At 38.4% G+C, this 19,023-nt stretch overlaps 1 protein-coding gene across 5 annotated transcripts in view; it reads left to right on the forward strand.

The window, feature by feature from the left end:
• The window catches only part of PRKD3 (protein kinase D3), a 107,277-nt gene that overhangs the window by 38,474 nt on the left and 49,780 nt on the right, over positions 1-19,023 (forward strand). For 4 of the 5 annotated variants that reach the window (XM_004369554.2, XM_023735930.1, XM_023735932.1 and 1 more), the window contains exons 3-5: positions 10,730-10,868; positions 12,401-12,532; positions 15,589-15,746. In XM_004369554.2, the coding sequence (XP_004369611.1) occupies positions 10,730-10,868; positions 12,401-12,532; positions 15,589-15,746 (429 nt within the window). Of the gene's footprint in view, positions 1-8,653; positions 8,677-10,729; positions 10,869-12,400; positions 12,533-15,588; positions 15,747-19,023 lie in introns of those variants that run through there. The other variant, XM_023735935.1, reaches the window with a different exon arrangement.

The following is a 19,023-nucleotide window of genomic DNA, read 5'->3' on the forward strand; positions in this document are numbered from 1 at the left end:
GGATGACACAGGAATGGGCAATGTGCTGTTAACATAAGGTCACCATGAGTTAGCACCAACTCTATGGCAACTAACTGCAACAATGACAACTGTTAAATATATAGGGTTTTTTGTTTTCTTTTTTTTCACCCATTGTCCAGGACTTAATAAGGGCATCCCACATAATGAGAATCACTTTGGTGGCTTTAAGGAATAGTTGGGTTAGGAATTTTAGAGATCATCAGTCTATTAAAATGGGTGAAAAGTATGAACGGCTGATTTACAGAAAAGGAAATGCAGACGGCTTTTAAACATATGAAAAAATGTTCAACATCACATATAATAAATAAGATCGATAGCTGCCGCTGTTTAGTCGACTTCAACTCATGGCAACGGTATATACAACAGAACAAAATGTTTCCTGGTATTATGTTATCCTCATGATCACCAGCATGTACAAGTCCATTGCTATGGCTGCTTTGCCAGTCCATCTCACTGAGGGACTCCCTCATCCTTGCTGACTCTCTGCTTCACCAAGTATGATTATCTCCAGTGACTGATCTGTCCTGATAATATATCCAAAGCAAGTGAGTGAGACGGTGTTCTGTTGTGATCCATCCATAAGAGAAGTACAAATTAAAACTACACTGAAGTATCATTTTTCACTTAAGAGATTAGTAAAGATCAGCAGATTCGATAATACACCATAAAAAAGGATGTGCAAAAAACAAGCACTCTTAATATATTGCTTATAGAATTATAAATTAGTATAGCCTCTGTCGTGGATTGAAGTGTGTCTCCCTAAAATATGTATTATCAATTTGTCTAGGCCATGATTTTTAGTATTGTGTGATTGTCTGCCATTTTGTCATTTGATGTGATTTTTTTATGTGTTGTAAATCTTATCTCTATGATGTTAATGAAGTGGGATAGGTGGCAGTTATGTTAATGAGGCAGGACTCAATCTACAAGATTGGATTGTGTCTTGAGCCAATCTCTTTTGAGATATAAAAGAGAGAAGCGAGCAGAGAGACAGGGGGACCTCATACCACCAAGAAGGCAGCACTGGGACAGAGCGTGTCCTTTGGACTGGAGGTTCCTGCACAGAGAAATTCCCAGACCAAGGGAAGATTGATGACAAGGACTTCCTCCAGAGTCGACAGAGAAGGACTTCCCCTAGAGCTGATGCCCTAAATTTTGATTTGTAGCCTAGTAGACTATGAGAAAATAAATTTCACTTCATTAAAGCCATCCTCTTGTGGTATTTCTGTTACAGCAGCACTAGATGACTTAAGACAGAATTTGGTACTGAGAGTGGGGTGCTGCTCTAACAGATACCTAAAATGTGGAAACAGTTTTGAAACTGTGACTACATAGAAGACTCAAAGAAAGTGAGGAGAACTGTTAAAACCAGAGACGGCACAGATGGTGAGAAAGAGCAGCAGAGAACCAACAACAGCGGAAAACCAGCAACAGCAGAGAAGCGACAGCAACAGAAAACCGACGACAACAGAACCAATAGACCAGCACCAGACAGCGCTGGAGCCGACCCACTGAGTAAGAGAGCTGAGTGCCTTCCAGCCAAAGTTTACTGGCAAAGTGGGGTACCTCCAAGCACTTAGTGGTAGAGCAACAGAGCTTTAGAACACTTGCCCCAACAGGGCAGATGTGGGTGTGATGCCCAAGGAGCCAAGAGGCCAAAGAACCAGGAAACAGAAGCTGAAGAAACAAACAACAAACACTAAAAGCTGAGCTGCCTCAGTCTCAGACAGTATGGCCACCACGTCTGGGGTTTCAAAGGGTAGAGCCATGGTGTCTCAGTCATCTAGTGCTGCTCTAACAGAAATACCACCAAGTGGATGGATTTAGCAAAGAGAAGTTTATTCTCTCACAGTCCAGTAGGCTTCAAGTCCAAATTCAGGGCATCAGCTCCTGGGGGAACACTTTCTCCATCAGCTCTGGAGGAAGGTCTGTGTCATAAGTCTTCCTTTGGTCTGGGAGCTTCTCTGCGCAGGAGCCTCAGGTCCAAACGACATGCTCTGCTCTCAACACTGCTTTCTTGGTGGTATGATGTTCCCATGTGTCTCTGCTCGCTTCTCTCTTTTATATCTCAAAAGAGATTGCATTAAGACACTATCTAATGTTGTCAATCTCATCTGTATAACCTCATCACAGTGATAGAATTTACAACACATAAGGAAATCACATCAGATTGCACAGTCATACAGCACTGGGAATCATGACCCAGCCAAGCTGACAGATATTTTTTGGGGACACAACTCAATCCATGACACATGGCATCTGGTATTTCTAAGGATGGAGTCGCCACTCAGACTAAGAGAATGGTGCACCTAAAGCCAAGAGAATGAAAGTTGCCATTCCAGTGGGTCTGGAAGGCAAGTTAAAGCTGAGAGCCAAGGAGCTTCCACTCAAGATGAAGAGAGTGTGGCCAATACCTAGAGTCTGGAGGGCAGGGCCATTAATGTAAGTGGTCTCAGAAAACAAAAGATTATTTTCAAGACTTGAGGGCTACTATAATGTGTTCTGCTGACTGGCTTCGTGCCTGTTATCCCTTCTTTCCCTCCAGTTTCTCCCTTTGGTAATAAAAATGTCTAGCTTTTGCTTGTTCCACCGTTGTACTTTAAAAACAGATAACTTGTATTCTACATTTCATAGATGAAAAAAAATTTTTAGATTTTGAACTTGAAAGCTGATCTAAGACTTGCTGTGATATGGTAGGGTAAATATGTTTTACATGTCACAATGACATAAATTTTGGGGGGGCCAAAGGGTAGAATGTTAGGTGTCCCCCCCAAAATATGTCTATCAGTTTGGCTAGGCCATGATTCCCAGTATTGTGTGATTGTCCACATTTTGTCATCTGATGTGATTTTCCTATGTGTTGTAAATCCTACCTCTGTGATGTTAATGAGGTATGATAGGTGGCAGTTATGTTAATGAGGCAGGATTTAATCTACAAGATTAGATTGTCTCTTGAGCCAATCTCTTTTGAGATATAAAAGAAAAAAAAACAGACAAGGAGACCTCATACCACCAAGAAAACAGAGAACAGCCTTTGGACCAGAGGTTACTGCACTGAAAAACTCCCAGACCGAGAAAAGATTGATGACAAAGACCTTCCTCCAAAGCTGACAGAGAAAAAAAGACTTCCCCTAGAGCTGATGCCCTAAATTTAGACTTAGAGCCTACTAGACTGTAAAAAAAAATAAATTTTTCTTTGTTAAAGCTATCGTCTTGTAGTATTTCTGTTACAACAACACTAGATGACTAAGATAGCCTCTATAAACAGCAATTTGGGAGTATCTAAAAATTCCAAATGAGTATGTTCTTTGGCTCAACAAATCCACTTCTAGGAAGGTATCCTATGCATATACTCAAAAAGTACAAAAATATGTGTATATAAGATTGTTTATTAGGCATCATTTATAATAACAAAAAATTAAAAATAATAATAGTGAAGATTCATAATCCACCAAAAACTTGTCAGGAGTTCTGTGGTCTTCACATATATTAATTCTCATGACAATCTTATGAAGTAAGTACTATTTTAGAGATGAAGAAACTGAGGTTAAGTAACTTGGTCAAGGTTATACAGTTGGTGGGATGGATCGGGATTGGAACTCAGGCAGTTTGACTTTAGTTTTACTCCTTGACCTTATCCCATCAGTAAGGAACTGGTAAAATAAAGCTACACAGCTGTAAAAAAAATAAAAATAAAAGAATAAGAATGTTATTTATATACTGTTATGGAATGATATCTAAAATATATTGTTAAGTGAAAAAAAGCAAAATGCAGAATAGTGTTTATAATGTTCCACCATTTGTTTAAAATGAGGGAAAGATATATCCATGTTTACTTGATTATGTATAAACTATCTTCAGAAGCCTACTGAGGAAACTGACAGCATTGTTGCTTATAGGGCAGAGAATCGGGCAGCTAGGGTACAGATTTTGTGCTCTACTGTTTTGCACCTTTTGAATTTGGAAGCATATGAGTTTGTTACCCATTCAGAAATAAGTAAAATTATGTAGATACTGCACCCTCAAGGAGAGGACACATAACTTTCCATTCCTTAAGTATTGAAGTCACTATGGACTGTGCATAGTGACTTCCGTATGAAAAGGGGAAAAAGAATAGCTTTGCAGTGGAGAAACCTGGCAAATGCTACCTCAGCCAGGTGATCAAGGTCAGCATCAACAGTGATAAGTCATGTTGATATTATGTAACCATAATATAATGTGATGAGAATGGCACTTTACTCTGTGGTTATCTTCCCCAAAATCCATAACCCCAGTCTAATCATGAGAACAACCATCAGACAAATCCTGGCCAGTACTCCTAACAACTGTCAAAACCAGAAAACCAAACCTGTTGCCGTCAAGTCGATTCCGACTTATAGTGACCCTATAGGACAGAGTAGAACTGCCCCATTGGGTTTCCAATGGGCGCCTGGTGGATTCAAACTGCCAACCTTTTGATTAACAGCCGTAGCTCTTAACCACTACACCACCAGGGATCAGCGAAACCAAGGAAAGGCTGAGAAAGTGTCACAGCCAAGTGGAGCCCAAGGATATATAATGACTAATTCTGAAGGGGATCTTGGAACAGAAAAAGGACATTAGGTAAAAACAAAGGAAAGCTGAATAAAGTATGGACTTCAGTTAATGACAGTGTATGAATATTGGTTTTTAATTTTAACAAATGTGCCATACATTTGTACCATACATAAGAAGTTAATAATTAAGGTGGAGGGTAAATGGGAACACTGTTCTATGTTCTTAATTCTTCTATAAATCTAAAACTGTTCTAAAAAATGAAGTCTATTTTTTTTTAAAAGACTAATAAATACATTGTTAATATAAAGTAAATTTTAAATTCGGGGTCCATGTCCTATTCTCCAGAACTTAATCATAAACTTGGGGTGATAACTTATTTGTTTGTTTGTTTGAAGCTGCACAGGTCATTCTGATGTATGGCCAGAGTTGGAGACATTGTGGGAGTTACTCCTGCTTGAAAATTTAAAAATTTGAATTTGAATTTTAGATTTTTTTCTAAACTTTAAAATTTTTAAAAGGGATGAACAATCAATCCCTGTAGATTCAATTTATTGTTAATAGTTTTGTTTGTTTACTTTGTTTTGGGGGAGGTTGAGTATAATTTTTTAGGAGCCCTGGTGGCACAGTGGTTAAGTGCTCCGCTGCTAACCAAAAGGTCAGTGATTTGAATCCACCAGCTGCTAAAGATGTGGCAGTCTGCTTTGGTAAAGATTGCAGGCTTGAAAACCCTATGAGGCAGTTCTTTTCTGTCCTGTAGGGCTGCTGTGAGTTGGAATCAACTTGATGACAGTGGTTTAGTTTGGGTTTTGGGTATAGTTGTTTAGATTTTTCAAAGTGCCCTTATGTTTATTTCATTTATCTGTTTAGGTATTTATCTTTAGTATACCCATGCCTCACGACCACAATGTTTTCCTGATATTTGAGAGTAACAGTTAATCTTCTGTTGCTTTTTTTCAGGCCACGTTTTTTTTTACTTCATTCTGTTCTGACTCTTGCTTTCAGATAATTCCTAAATATCTTACCAAACACACTTATAAATAATAAGCGAGAATAGCAGATATCTTTTTCACAGGCTAATTATTACATTTTTTTCCCTAGGAAGTCTGTAATTTGTCAATCATATATGTATGTCTAGTATGAAAATATTTGCTAGTCTAGAAAATTATATTTTATCATCACCAAAGGTGTTCTAGCCTATGATACATAAATGTTTATTTTAAATAAATGTTCTTAATATTGCCTGTAGGAGTCCCTGGCTGGTGCAAATGGTTGGTTAGATATTTGACTACTAGCTGGAAGGTTGGCAATTTGAACTCACCCAGAGGTACCTCAGAAGACAGACCTGGTGATCTGCTTCTGACAGGTCACAGCCTTGAAAACCCTATGGAACACTTCTCCTCTGCACACATGGGATCACCATGAGTATTATGGATTGAATTTTGTCTCCCAAAAATACGTGTTGTAAATCCTGACCTCTTTCCCTGTGGTTATAATCCTGTTTGAGAATGGAGTGTCTTTGTTACACTAACGAAGCAGGATTAGTGTAGGGTGTATCTTGAGTCAGTCTCTTTTGAGATATAAAAAAGATTAGACAAGCAGTTGAGGAACCAGAGATGGGAGAGGATAGATGCCATGCCACATGAAGATCACCAAGGAGCCAAGGAATAAAGCCCATGGAGCTAACGGAAAGAAAGCCTTCCCCTTGAGCTGGCACCCTCTATTCAGACTTCTAGCCCCCAGAATTGTGTGAAAATAAACTTGTTTGTTAAAACCACCCATTTGTGGTATTTCTGTTATAGCAGCACTAGAGAACTAAGACGATGAGTCATAATCGACTTGAAGGCAACTAACAACAACAGGACTCCCTATAATTTTTTTTTAACTTGCAGAAGGGTCTCTCAGGAATACCAATATTAAATTCACTAAGTCATGTGTTTGTCAAGAAGGTTATTTTATATTTGTTTTTCTAAGCTGTACATTGATTATTTTAATGTTGTTTTCCTTCTTTCATTGGTATGTTTATTCTTCAGTTCTTCAGTTTTCCGTTATTTAGTACTTGTCTTAGTTATCTAGTGTTGTTATAACAGAAATACCACAGGTGGATGGCTTTAACAAAGAGTAGTTTATTCTTTCACAGTCCAGTAGGCTGCAAGTCCAAATTCAGGGCATCAGCTCCAGGAGAAGGCTTTCTCTCTCTTTTGGCTCTGGAGAAGATCCTGGTGATGCATCAGTCTTCCCTTGGTCTGGGAGCTTCTCTGTGCAGGAACCTCAGGTCCAAAGGACGCGCTCTGCTTCCGACACTGCTTTCTTGGTGGTATGAGGTTCCCATGTGTCCCTGCTCGCTTCTCTCTTTTATATCTCAAAAGAGATTGGTTTAAGACACTATCCAATCCTGTATACCTCATCAGTATAACTGCCGCCAATCTATCTCATTAGCTCATAGTGATTGAATTTACAACACATGAGGAAATCACATCAGGTTACAAAATGGTACATAACCATACAATACTGGGAATCATTACCCAGCCAAGTTAACATATTTTAGGGGGACACAATTCAGTCCAGGACAGTACTTCTAGTTTGGTCAGAACAATATCAGTGATCTGTATAACTTACTGAAGATAGTTTCTGGAGAGAAGTGTTTTTTATTGTCTGTCTCTTTCCATTCTCTTACTATATAATTCAGGCCTATGTTACCTTTACTACATAATTCAGATTGTGACACCTCTTTCCGGAGCAATAGCTTTAACCTTCTTCAGAAGTTTATCTCTTCATGTTCCAGTCTCTGCTGCACAGTGCCATTAGCATTAGCTTTTTAAAGTGCAGATTTAAAAAAGAAAAGAAATCTTGTTAAAATACAGATTTGATCATATACCACTTCATGATACAATCATGTACATGGTAGTGAAAATATGATACATGATACAAATCATGATACAATCTTGTATCATGTATAGATCTTAAAATACAGATTTGATTCTTACTCTGGGACTTTCTGTCTCTCCCTCTTGGGTAACCCACTGCCATTGAGTCAATTCTGACCCATAGTGACCCTGTAGGACAGAGTAGAACCGCTCCCCATATGGCTTACAAGCCTGTAAATCTTTATGAAAGGAGACTGCCGTATCGTTTTCCCGCAGAGCGGCTGATGGGTTCAAACCACCACCCTTTCAATTACCCGGTGAGCACTTGAACCAGTGTGCCACCAGGGCTCTTCTGACTCATAGTGACCCTATATGACCAGGTAGAACTGCCCCATAGGGTTTCCTAGGCTGTAATCTTAACAGGAGCAGATCACCAGGTCTTTTCTCCCATGGAGCCTCTAGGATGTAGAATACTAATATGAATCACTGGTATACTTTATGTTTTTTATATCTTCTAAGTTGTTTAATTTTGATATGAACCCTGTAAAGCCAGTACTTTTTTTATCCCCATCTTATAGATAAGAAACTGCATTTAGAGAGGTGATATAGTTAGTAGTGGCAAAGCTTGAACCCAGCTCTGTTGATTCCAAGTTCCTGTTAGTATGGCCAGTCAGGGCCCTGTGTGCATTCTTGCCCTCTTGCTCCCCAACCCTCCCACTTCCTTCTTCAGTCACACTTTCCTTCTCCCTTTTTTTTTTGGTACTTTCTTCCCTGTGATACTCTCACTATCTGCCTATGGAAGTCCTGCTTCTTTTTACAGTTTGCTCAAATATTACCTATCTCTCTACTCTACCTTCCCAGCTAAAGTTTTTTATTCCATCTTCTAGAAGATTTTTTTCAGCTTTTGACATTTGCCTTATTGTGTCGTATACTACCGTATTTTACACAAATAACACATGCATTCTACGTTTGTGTGCCAACTGTGCCCTCCCTCTGCGAGGTATTTTCGTAAGTGCCACTATGCCAGTTTTTCTTTACATGTTGCCGTAAAAAGTCAGCATAGCACGCATATGAAAATACCTCACGGGGGGAGGGTGCAATTGGCAAATGTAGAAGGCACGTGATATTTGCGCAAAAAATATGGTATTTGTGTTCACTTCCATCTTCCCACTAGATTGTAAGTGCCTGGAAAATAAGAACTCTCATTCATCTTCACAGACCACGGAGCCAGTGCCTTATACTTAGCAGACGTGCAGTAAATGTGGCTTTTTATAATCAATTTTAGTCATACAAATATTTTATTAGAAATTTTATTTTTATAAGGATAGAAAATGGAGTCCTTTTCATTAATCCTTAAGAATTGTTGCAACTGCTGTCATAGAGGAGTTTTGTTCTCATTTTAATAAGGCTAGATTTTTTTAACTCATATTTTCTGATAATTCTTATACTGTTAGGTATATGTTTAAAACATGAAGTTTTATGAGTATTATTGATAACTGGTGACGCAGTAGTTAAGACCTCGGCTGCTAACCAAAAGGTCAGCAGTTCAGATCCACCGTCCGCTCCTTGGAAACCCTGTGGGGCAGTTCTACTCTGTCCTCTAGGGTCACTATGGGTTGGAATCAACTCGACAGCAACTGGTTTGGTTTTTTTTCTTTTTTTTTTTTTTCTGGTCACATATCTAAAACGAAAATTAATATTTTAAAAATTCTAAATATTTCTATATTTTTCCATTATTCAGGGTTAAAAAAATACAAATAAACTTTCTAATGAAGTCATTATTTTCAATTTTTGTAAAATTTAACCCCCTCCCAAAAAAAGGAAGAAAAAGATTTAAGACTGTATTTACAGATACATACAAGGCTTTTTTTAATGGAAAAATTAAGGTCAGAGAATAAGATAGGACTAGATTATTATTTGCACCTAAAACACGTGCTGTAATACCCTAGACTGATGCTTGAAGTGGGCCATAAATTTGATTATCTTTTCCTAGTGGGCAAAGTAAATAAGAAAATATGGTTAGTTACATGATCAAATTGTTTATCTTATAAAACCAACCACAAACATTTTTTTTCATGGATCCTCAAAAAGAACGGCTACTGTATGAAGTAGGTGAACCATATCCTCAGCAACTCTGCAGTAAATGCAATTTCAAGTTCGATGTGATTGATTCATAGCAGTCTATTCAATGCAGGCCAGTGATGTATCCATTAAGGAATATTATACAGTGAGCCAAAATAAATCAATAAGAGTATACAACTCTGTTGCACTGGCTTGATTCACAGAAGAAATCTGAATTATCTAGAGGAGCATTTCCCAAGAACCTGGTAGTTTAGAAGATGGTCTCACTTTTTAAATTATGATTTAAAAAATTAAATATGGCTATTTTATAAGACAAGTATTTAAAGTTCTCTTTTAAATACCTTCAAATTATTAACTATAAAAACGTTTGGAACACATATTGGTATACTAATCCCCAAAGTGTCCCAGCACTATAGTCACAAGAAGTAGAAGTGTTGAAATAATGCACGTAGGGCATACGTGAACAAATCTGCGAGTTTCTCGCTGTGGGCAAAGGTTTTGTTTTTTTTTTTTTTAAAAAAGGTACCATAATGAATCATGTATCTGTAATTACAGTGAGTAGACTTAAAGAAAAATATTAGAGAAGTGGTAGAAACTGTAGGTGGATTTGGTAAAAATATTGGAATTAGTACTCAAGTGACTGTAGTTTGGGAATTATTGGTCTTCTATAGAACTGATCAATAGAACTTTCTGCAATGATGGAAGTGTTCTATATCTGCACTGTCCCTTATGGTAACCGCTAGCCAGGGTGGCTGTTGAGCACTTGTAGTGTGGCTGGAGTGAGGAACTAAACTTTAATTACATTTAATTGTAATTAATTTAAGTAATCACATTTAGTTAGTAGCTAACTATATAGGACAACACAGTTCTAAAGGATGGGAAAGACTGCTTTTCAGGCCATGTGAGAATAGAGTAGCAGTAAGTTGAAGATTATTGTCTCCGTCAATAATTGACTATAGAAATCCTATATTTATAATTAATGGCAGAGACATGTTTTAAGATAATCGATGATGATTTTATTTTTAAAAGTTTACTTTTTTATTTTTGAACTTTAATGAAGATGCTTGAGTAATAAATACATTCTTGATCTTTTCTATATTAATTATTAGCAAATATAGAGTGTTAGGCTTAAATACTACACTTAAAATTCTTTCATAAGATTGAGATATTTACCTTATAAACATAGAAAGCTATGGGCAGACTGATATGGGATTATTTTTCTGCAGTTTCCAGAGTGTGGATTTTTTGGCATGTATGATAAAATTCTTCTCTTCCGCCATGACATGAACTCAGAAAATATTTTGCAGCTGATTACCTCAGCAGAGGAAATACATGAAGGAGACCTAGTAGAAGTTGTTCTTTCAGGTAAGTAAGTAGGTTCTTCTACTTTGTTGCCTTTTTACCAGTGAGCCTTATTTTCTGCACTAAATGTTTTGTTCAGTTATATTTGGTCTTTACACTATATCCGGTTCCTTCTTTTGTCTGTAATAATGGTTACCCTTCCAGGAAGTTATCACAGATGAAGAAGTAGGACAGTAGCCCTGTATTACTTACCTGAGTGTCTCTAAGCTAAGGGAATTATCAGTTGAACTGAAAGAGGAATATACTCTTCTTCCTCGAGTCAAACAAGCTAAAACAATTATACTAAAATTCTGTTCCCTTTTCTCCATTTCTGTGAAAAGCATAGAAGAAGAGAACTGGGGTTCAGAAAAGAGAATCAGAAAGAGAGGAGAAATAATGAAGATATGGAAGAGTGGTTGTTTCCATGGCTTAAATAATGCTCCTTTTTGTTCTCAGTGGGCATTTTCCTACCTATCTCTCTTCTTGTCACTCTCACCCATTCTTGCAATTCCTTGTCCCTTTGCCCTCGCTGTTTCTGATCTCCTGCAACAGCATGGAGGCAGGATTGTTAATAAGTAGTGTAAAGGAAGAAAGAACACCAGGCAGATACTTGGTAGACCTGCATACTTCTTGTTTGGCAGCAGAGGAGAGAGGAAGAACAGATGGAAGGAAACAATCCATTAACCAAGGGTCCAGAGTTCTACCACCACTTTTTCTCCCTAAACTCTTCTTTGCAGCCTATGCTTGAAACCCTCTCTGTCACCTTTCCTTATTAGTCACCACACCTCTCGTATTTCTCATCCTTTCCATTCATCTAGCCCATACATTGATCATTCATCTTCTACACCATAACCCCAAACATCTATACTCTTCCAAATCTTTGTTTTCCTCTTCACTGCTGAGGGACCTCGCTCCTTGTCCTCTCTGGAGATCATACTCAACGTCTGTTCCTTCTTTGCTGTGGAACCTTCATCTCACTGCAGGGACATCCACTAATGACTTGCAGGTGGATGAGAGAGAAAGGCCATGTGTGTACTCATCAGTTGCTTGCTGAAGGGAGAAGAGTCTCTTTCTCTTAACCAGTAGGACTATAGAGAGAGAGTATATCCTGGGGTCCTAAGTTAGAATTCAATGCCTTTTCCTATGGAAGCATGGCTATAAATTGAAGCTGTGCGCCACAATTTTTTGGTTTTTTTTTTTTTACTTTAGTGTTCTACTTCTCAGTGTATTTATTTTAAGTCAAACTGTTTTTAATGGGCTTAAATAGACCTAACAACTATTTGTAATCTTGTCACCATCAGAAAATGCTTTTGAAGGTCTGAATACCTAACCTACAGACCTACGTTTAGAGCTCAAATTATTTGAAGCTGATGAACTTTCCTAACTAGAATTTAAAAATCACAATATTAAGTGCTGAAAATAATTTAGTTTCTATGGTCAGATGAAACTTTCAGAGATTCTGTGTACTTAAGGTATATACTTTTACCTTAATTCATAATTTCATTGCAATACAAATATAAGGTTTATTTTATTTAATACTCTTCCTTTTTTAAAAGCTTTGGCCACAGTAGAAGACTTCCAGATTCGTCCACATACTCTCTATGTACATTCTTACAAAGCTCCTACTTTTTGTGATTATTGTGGTGAGATGCTTTGGGGATTGGTACGTCAGGGACTGAAATGTGAAGGTAAGTATTTTAGAAGTTTTGTAGTTATTTGAAATAGGATTTCACATTTTTCTATTTTTCTTTTGTAAAATAAATGTTGTATTCTTAAATCATCAGTGAAAAAACAAGATCATTGGTAGGTGACTAGGCAGTACCCAAGAATTGGAGAGACCTAGACCCTACTCTTGACTGCCATTTACTTGTTCACATTCTTGGGCAACTGACTAAACCTCTCTGAGCATCAGTTTCTCTGTCTGTAAAATATAGTTTATCCAGTGGGTTTCATGGAGAGTAAATGGTTAAATAAGTTTACCAAAAAAAAGCCCATTGCTGTGTAGTCAGTTCTGACTCATAGTGATCCTGTAGGGCATAGTTTCCAAGGCTGATAAACAAAACGAGACTCATGGGGCGCAACAGTCCAGGGACAGGGACTAGAAGGCAGGAGCAAACAGGAAAGCTGGAAATAGGGAACCCAAGGTTGAGAAGGGACAGTGTTGACATGTCATGGGGTTGTTAACCATTGTCATAAAACAATATGTGTACTAATATGTGTTTAATGAGAAACTATTTGTTCTGTAAACCCTCATCTAAAGTACAATAAAAAATAAAAAAGTTTCCAATGCTATAATCTTTATGGGAGCAGATCACCAGGTCTTTTCTCTCATGGAGTAGCTGGTGGATTTGAATCACTGACCTTTCGGTTAGCAGCCAAGCATATAACCACTGCTCCACCAGGGCTCCTTTAAATGTAAGTATGGGTAAAAAACGAGCCCTGGTGGCACAAAGGTTAAAGCATTTGCCTGCTAACCAAAAGGTCTGTGGTTTGAACCCACCAGCCGCACTGTGGGGAGAAAAGACCTGGACATCTGCTCCTGTAAAGATTACAGCTTTGGAAATCCTGTAGGGCAGTTCCACTCTGTCCTATAGGGTCACTGCAAGTAGGAATTGACTTGATGGCTCACAACAACATGGGTAAAATACTTGGCTCAAAGTAGTTGCTCAGTAAATATTAATTCTCCTACCTTTTTGTAGTCTTTAAAAAATATTAGCCTCTCACATACAACAAAGTCAGTTGTGATTCTTGAGATTTATAAGATCACCACATTTCTTTCTTAAAGTCAGAGTTTTACTGGAAAGAAAATTAGGCTTTTCATTAACATTTCCATTAGATTTTGCTTTATAGGTAGTGGCAGACAAGTTGTAGTGAGTATATAAAGTTAATTTGTAGTAACTTACAGAGTTTCAAAATTTAAGATTACATATTTCAAAGTGGGCAAAACTGACATGTTCAAATCTGAAAACTTTGAATACTTTATATCTTGCTGAGTTCACCCTTGATCAGGGTGTTGGAGCCACTCATGAGTAGAGCAGAAACAGTCCTTTCACTAGTGTTGGTTCTGAAGGTTGATCTTTCAGATTTTTGAACTAAGTTCAGAAGCTGGAAGGGTATTGGAAACTGGTTGGCTTTAAAAATATTTATGGAAGGAGGGACTCTGAAAATAGAGTTGGTAAAATAAAATTAGGTAGCATTTTGGGGGGTACATATTATGTTCCAGGTACTGCTAGACATCTTATTTAATCTTCATTACAAACTTGGAAGAAAGGTATTCTACCAGTGAAGAAACTGAGTCTCAGCCAAGGCAAGTGGTTTATATTAAGGTCTCATAACTAATGAAGAGGCAGAGAATATTTGAACCCATGTCTATCTAATTTATCATCATCATCATTGTTATAGTTAACATTTATTGAGTACTTACTGTATGCCAAGTACCGTAATAAGAACTTGAGTTAGTCACTTAATTCTTATAAAAGCACTCTAAGGTACTTCCTGTTATTCCCATTTTATTAATTAGGAAATTGGAGAAAAAGAGAGGTTAAATGACTTGTCCAAGGTCACCTAGCTACTAAGAAGTAGAGCCAGGATTCGAACCCAGGCAGTCTGAGTCCAGGGCCTGTACTACTCCACGTCACTAGAGAATGTGCTAAGCACCACACCAAATGATAAACATATTTTCTTATTCAAGTCTCACAATAACTCAGTAGGTATTGCTAGCACTGTTTTACACAAAAGAATATTTTAATGTTGATTTACATTTCTTTTAGTTTATATTTGTAAATGTCATTAAATGATGCATTTGAAATGTTAGCTGCTGTTTTCAAAAACTCTTCTTACAGCCATATAGGAGCTGGGTACATTGGAAGTTATCTGGTAGAGGTAAAATAGTTTTACAAGAAGCTACTTGTTGATGCTTTGGATTAAGAAACTGTTTAATACGTTGTCACAATTAGAATTTGTCAAAACACTTCTCCCATTATAGAGACAACAAGGCTGTTCATCTGAATTACTTGGAAAATTTTAAAAAATATATGCAGGGACCCCACCTTAGAATACTGAATTAGAATCTCTGGAGGTAGGACCCAAGTGCACATCTCTGATTAAAAACAGCACTTGAAGGTGGAGGTCTATAAGCCTTTTTTGTAAAAGCCAGAGAGTAAATATTTCAGGCTTTGGGGGCCATAGTGTCCGTGTCGCAGTTACTTACCTCTGCCGTTGTAGAGTGAAGACAGCTGTAAACAATAAGTAAACAAATGAGCCTGGGTGTTTTCTAATAAAGCTTTATTTACGGACACTGAAATTTGAATTTCATATAATTTTCACGTGTCACAGTAGGGATTTGGTCCGCAGGCTGCGGTTTGCTGACCAGTGCTTTAAGCCAGTGGTTCTCACACTTTACTGTGCTTCAGAGTCTCCTGGCGGGCTTTTCAAAACACAGATGGCTGGGCCCCATCCCCAGAGTTTCTGATTCAGTAGCTCTAAGGCGGAGCCCAATTATTTTCTAACAAGTTATCAGCTGATGTCTTAGAGGCCACACTTGAAGAACCACTGCTCTAAGCTAATATAACTTTTCTAAATAAACCTTTCTACACAGTTTCCTATAGTTCTTGAATTGGAGTTCTTCATTAGGGTAGGTATTGCTGCCAGAGAAAATAAAGAAGCACCTGGTTTTTTATGTATCACACTTACATGGTAAACTTTTTAAATTTTACCTATTTTTTACCATTTGAAATATATTTAGGCTGTGGATTAAATTATCATAAACGATGTGCCTTCAAGATTCCAAATAATTGTAGTGGAGTAAGAAAGAGACGTCTGTCAAATGTATCGCTGCCAGGACCTGGCCTCTCAGTTCCAAGACCCCTACAGACTGAATGTGCAGTCCCTTCGAATGAAGAGGTAAGTATTATAAGGTAATAAAAGGACATTTTACTAGTTTGTCCTTGTATTTCTATAGGGTATATGACATCATCCTAGATGGTAAGTTATATATTAAAGAATAGGAACTTTCTACACTGAAGAAACTTAAAATGTAACAGTGGAGACAGGGCTTACCGATAATGATGAATTGTATTTTGTATACCTTGGGATCACACTACCACTTGAGCCTCTGTGATAGCCTTCTAACTAGGTATCTCAGCTCCTGGTCTCCTCACTTCATCTTATATACTATAAGCAGAACAAGTTTCCTGATACGCATCTCTGATTATGTTACTCTTCACTAAACCAAACCAAACCACTGCCGTTGAGTCGTTCCTGACTCATAGCAACCCTACAGGACAGAGTAGAACTGCCCCATAGGGTTCCCAAGACTATAACCTTTATGGAAGCAGACTGCCATATCTTTCTCCCATGGAGCAGCTGGTGGGTTTGAACTGCTGGCCTTTCAATTAGCAGCCAAGTGGTTACCCACTGTACCAAGGCTCCTTAACCACTTTTCACTAGGGAACCTTTACATACTCCATGTTTCTGACAAACTGTACTACTCAACATTCCCTGAATACACCCTTGCTCTCCCTACCTTTGTTGTTGATGGTGTCCATTCACATGCTTTTTCCACACTCAGCTCAAAAGCTACCTCTCCTGATTTTCCACTTACCTCAAAGGTATTTTCTTTTCTGAACTACATAGTGCTTTGTTCAAACCTACTGTATGGTACCTATTATATTCTCCCTTATATCATACTATTTTTGTACTAGATTGCCCTTAACAAGTTTATGATCTGTTTGGAGGAGACAAGGCTCATATCTTTATGTGCCTCTCTGTGCCTAGCATAATACGTGGTCTTGATAGGTACTCAGTGATGAGTGAATGAGTGAATGACTAACCTCACTGATCCTCACAATATCCTATTGAGGTATATTAGTAGATCTGTATACAGGTCTGTCTGTAGATCTTCTCTGTCCTGTAGGATCACTGTGAGTCGGTAATGACTCAATGGCAAGAGGTTTTTTTATAATATACAGATGAGACATTTGAGACTCAGGTTACATGACTTGTCTGAAGTCACAGAGTAAATTCATAAGAGATACTGGAATTAAAACTCAGATTTCATTATTGTTAGATCAATAATTTTTTTCCCCTAATGAGCCATACCGTTCTAGAATAAAGAGAAAGGCAAGGAAGAAATAGCTCTGTTATATATTTGATTGTACTTAAAATGTACTGAACATGACTCGAGTCCCTGGGTGGTACAAACAGTTAACACATTTGGCTATTACCTGAAGGTGTGGAGATTCTAGCCCACCCACAGTCACCTTGGAAGAAAGGCCTGGTGATCTACTTCTAAAAAATCAGCCATTGAAAATCCTGTAGAGCACAGTTCTACTCTGATACGCATGGGGTCACCCTGACTCAGAATCAACTAGACAGCAGCTAGTTTTTTACTGGGCATAACAAATCAGGTGGCTGCTACATCCAGAGTCTCCTGAGTTGTTCCTTGCATGCATGATCTGTATCATGGCCCCAATACCCTGATCCCAGCAGGACCTGACCCAAAGGCAGTCACTAATGGGCACGTGGTGTAAGAAGGGGCCTGGTGTGAAAGCTCTGCCTTGCAGGGGTATCTTACATACTTAATGATGATTGGCTAAATCAGTCATTCCATCTTGTGCGTTTTGACATTGAGACAGACCGAAATGGTAGAGGCAGGAGCAAGAGAAGCTGAGTGGTTGAGTCATCCTTAGAATAGGGAACAGGGATGAAGAAAGGCCTAAAATATTTATTTCTGGTTTCTGCTGGCTACGTTCTTAGCTTTGAAGAATCACAATAGTGTTCCTTTTTGCTTTTGTTCCATGTAAGGTGCTCAGTAAATGGTCACAGGGAGGAAAGGGGAGCCAGACTAGAAGTAGGACACCTTTGAACAGCTGCTGAACACAAGAGATTTTAGCATTCTTTGTATTTTTTTGTCTTTTATTGTACTTTAGATGACGGTTTACAGAGGAAATTAATGTCTCATTAAACAATTAATACACATATTGTTTTGTGACATGGGTTGCCAACCCCACGACATGTCAACAGTCTCTGCCTCTTAACCTTGGGTTCCCCATTACCTGCTTTTCTGTCCCCTCCTGACTTCTTGTCCCTGTCCCTGAAGTGCTGTGCCCATTTAGTCTCGTTTTTTTTTTTTTGGGCCTGTCTACTCTTTGGCTGAAGAGTGAACCTCAGGAGTGACTTCAATACTGAGATAAGAGGGTGTCCAGGGGCCGTACTCTCAGGGTTTCTCCAGTCTCTGTTAGACCAGTAAGTCTGGTCTTTTTTTGTGAGTGAGAATTTTGTTTTACATTTTTCTCCAGCTCTGTCTGGGACCCTCTATTGTGATCCCTATCAGAGCAGTCAGTGGTGGTAGCTGGGTGCCATCTAGTTGTGGTGGACTCAGTCTGGTGGAGGCTGAGATAGATGTGGTCCATTAGTCCTTTGGACTAATCTTTCCCTTGTGTCTTTGGTTTTCTTCATTCTCCCTTGCTCCAGACAGGGTGGAAGCAGTGGAGTATCTTAGATGGCCACTCGCAAGCTTTTAAGACGGCAGATGCTGCTCAACAAAGTAGGATGTAGAACATTTTCTTTATAAACTGTTTTATGCCAGTCAAGCTGGATGTCTCCTGAGACCAGGGTTCCCAGCCCTCAGGCCAGTAATTCGGTCCTTCAGGGAGTTTGGATGTGTCTGTGAAGCTTCCATGACCTTGCCTTGGTCAAGTTGTGCTGACTTCCCCAGAATTGTGTACTGCCTTACCTTCACCAAAGTTACCACTTATCTATTGTCTAGTTAGTGTTTTTCCCTCCCCACCCATCCTCTCCCTAGTAACCATCAAAGATTGTTTCTTTCTGTGTATAAACCTTTTCATGAGTTTTTATAATAGTGATCTCATACAGTGTTTGTCCTTTTGTGAATGACTTATTTCACTCAGCATAGTGCCCTCCAGATTCACGTATGTTGTCATATGTTTTGAAGATTCATCATTCTTCTTAATTGTTGGGTAGTACTCCATTGTGTGTATGTACCATAGTTTGTTTATCCATTCATCTGTTGATGGGCACTTAGGTTGTTTCCATGTTTTTGCTATTGTGAATAATGCTACAATGACCATGGGTGTGCATATGTCTATTCATATGACAGCTCTTTTTTCTCTAGGATATATTCCTAGGAGTAGAATATCTGCACTGTATGTTATTTCTA

Source organism: Trichechus manatus, unplaced genomic scaffold (assembly GCF_000243295.1).
Source record: "Trichechus manatus latirostris isolate Lorelei unplaced genomic scaffold, TriManLat1.0 scaffold00005, whole genome shotgun sequence".
Lineage (NCBI taxonomy): Eukaryota > Metazoa > Chordata > Mammalia > Sirenia > Trichechidae > Trichechus > Trichechus manatus.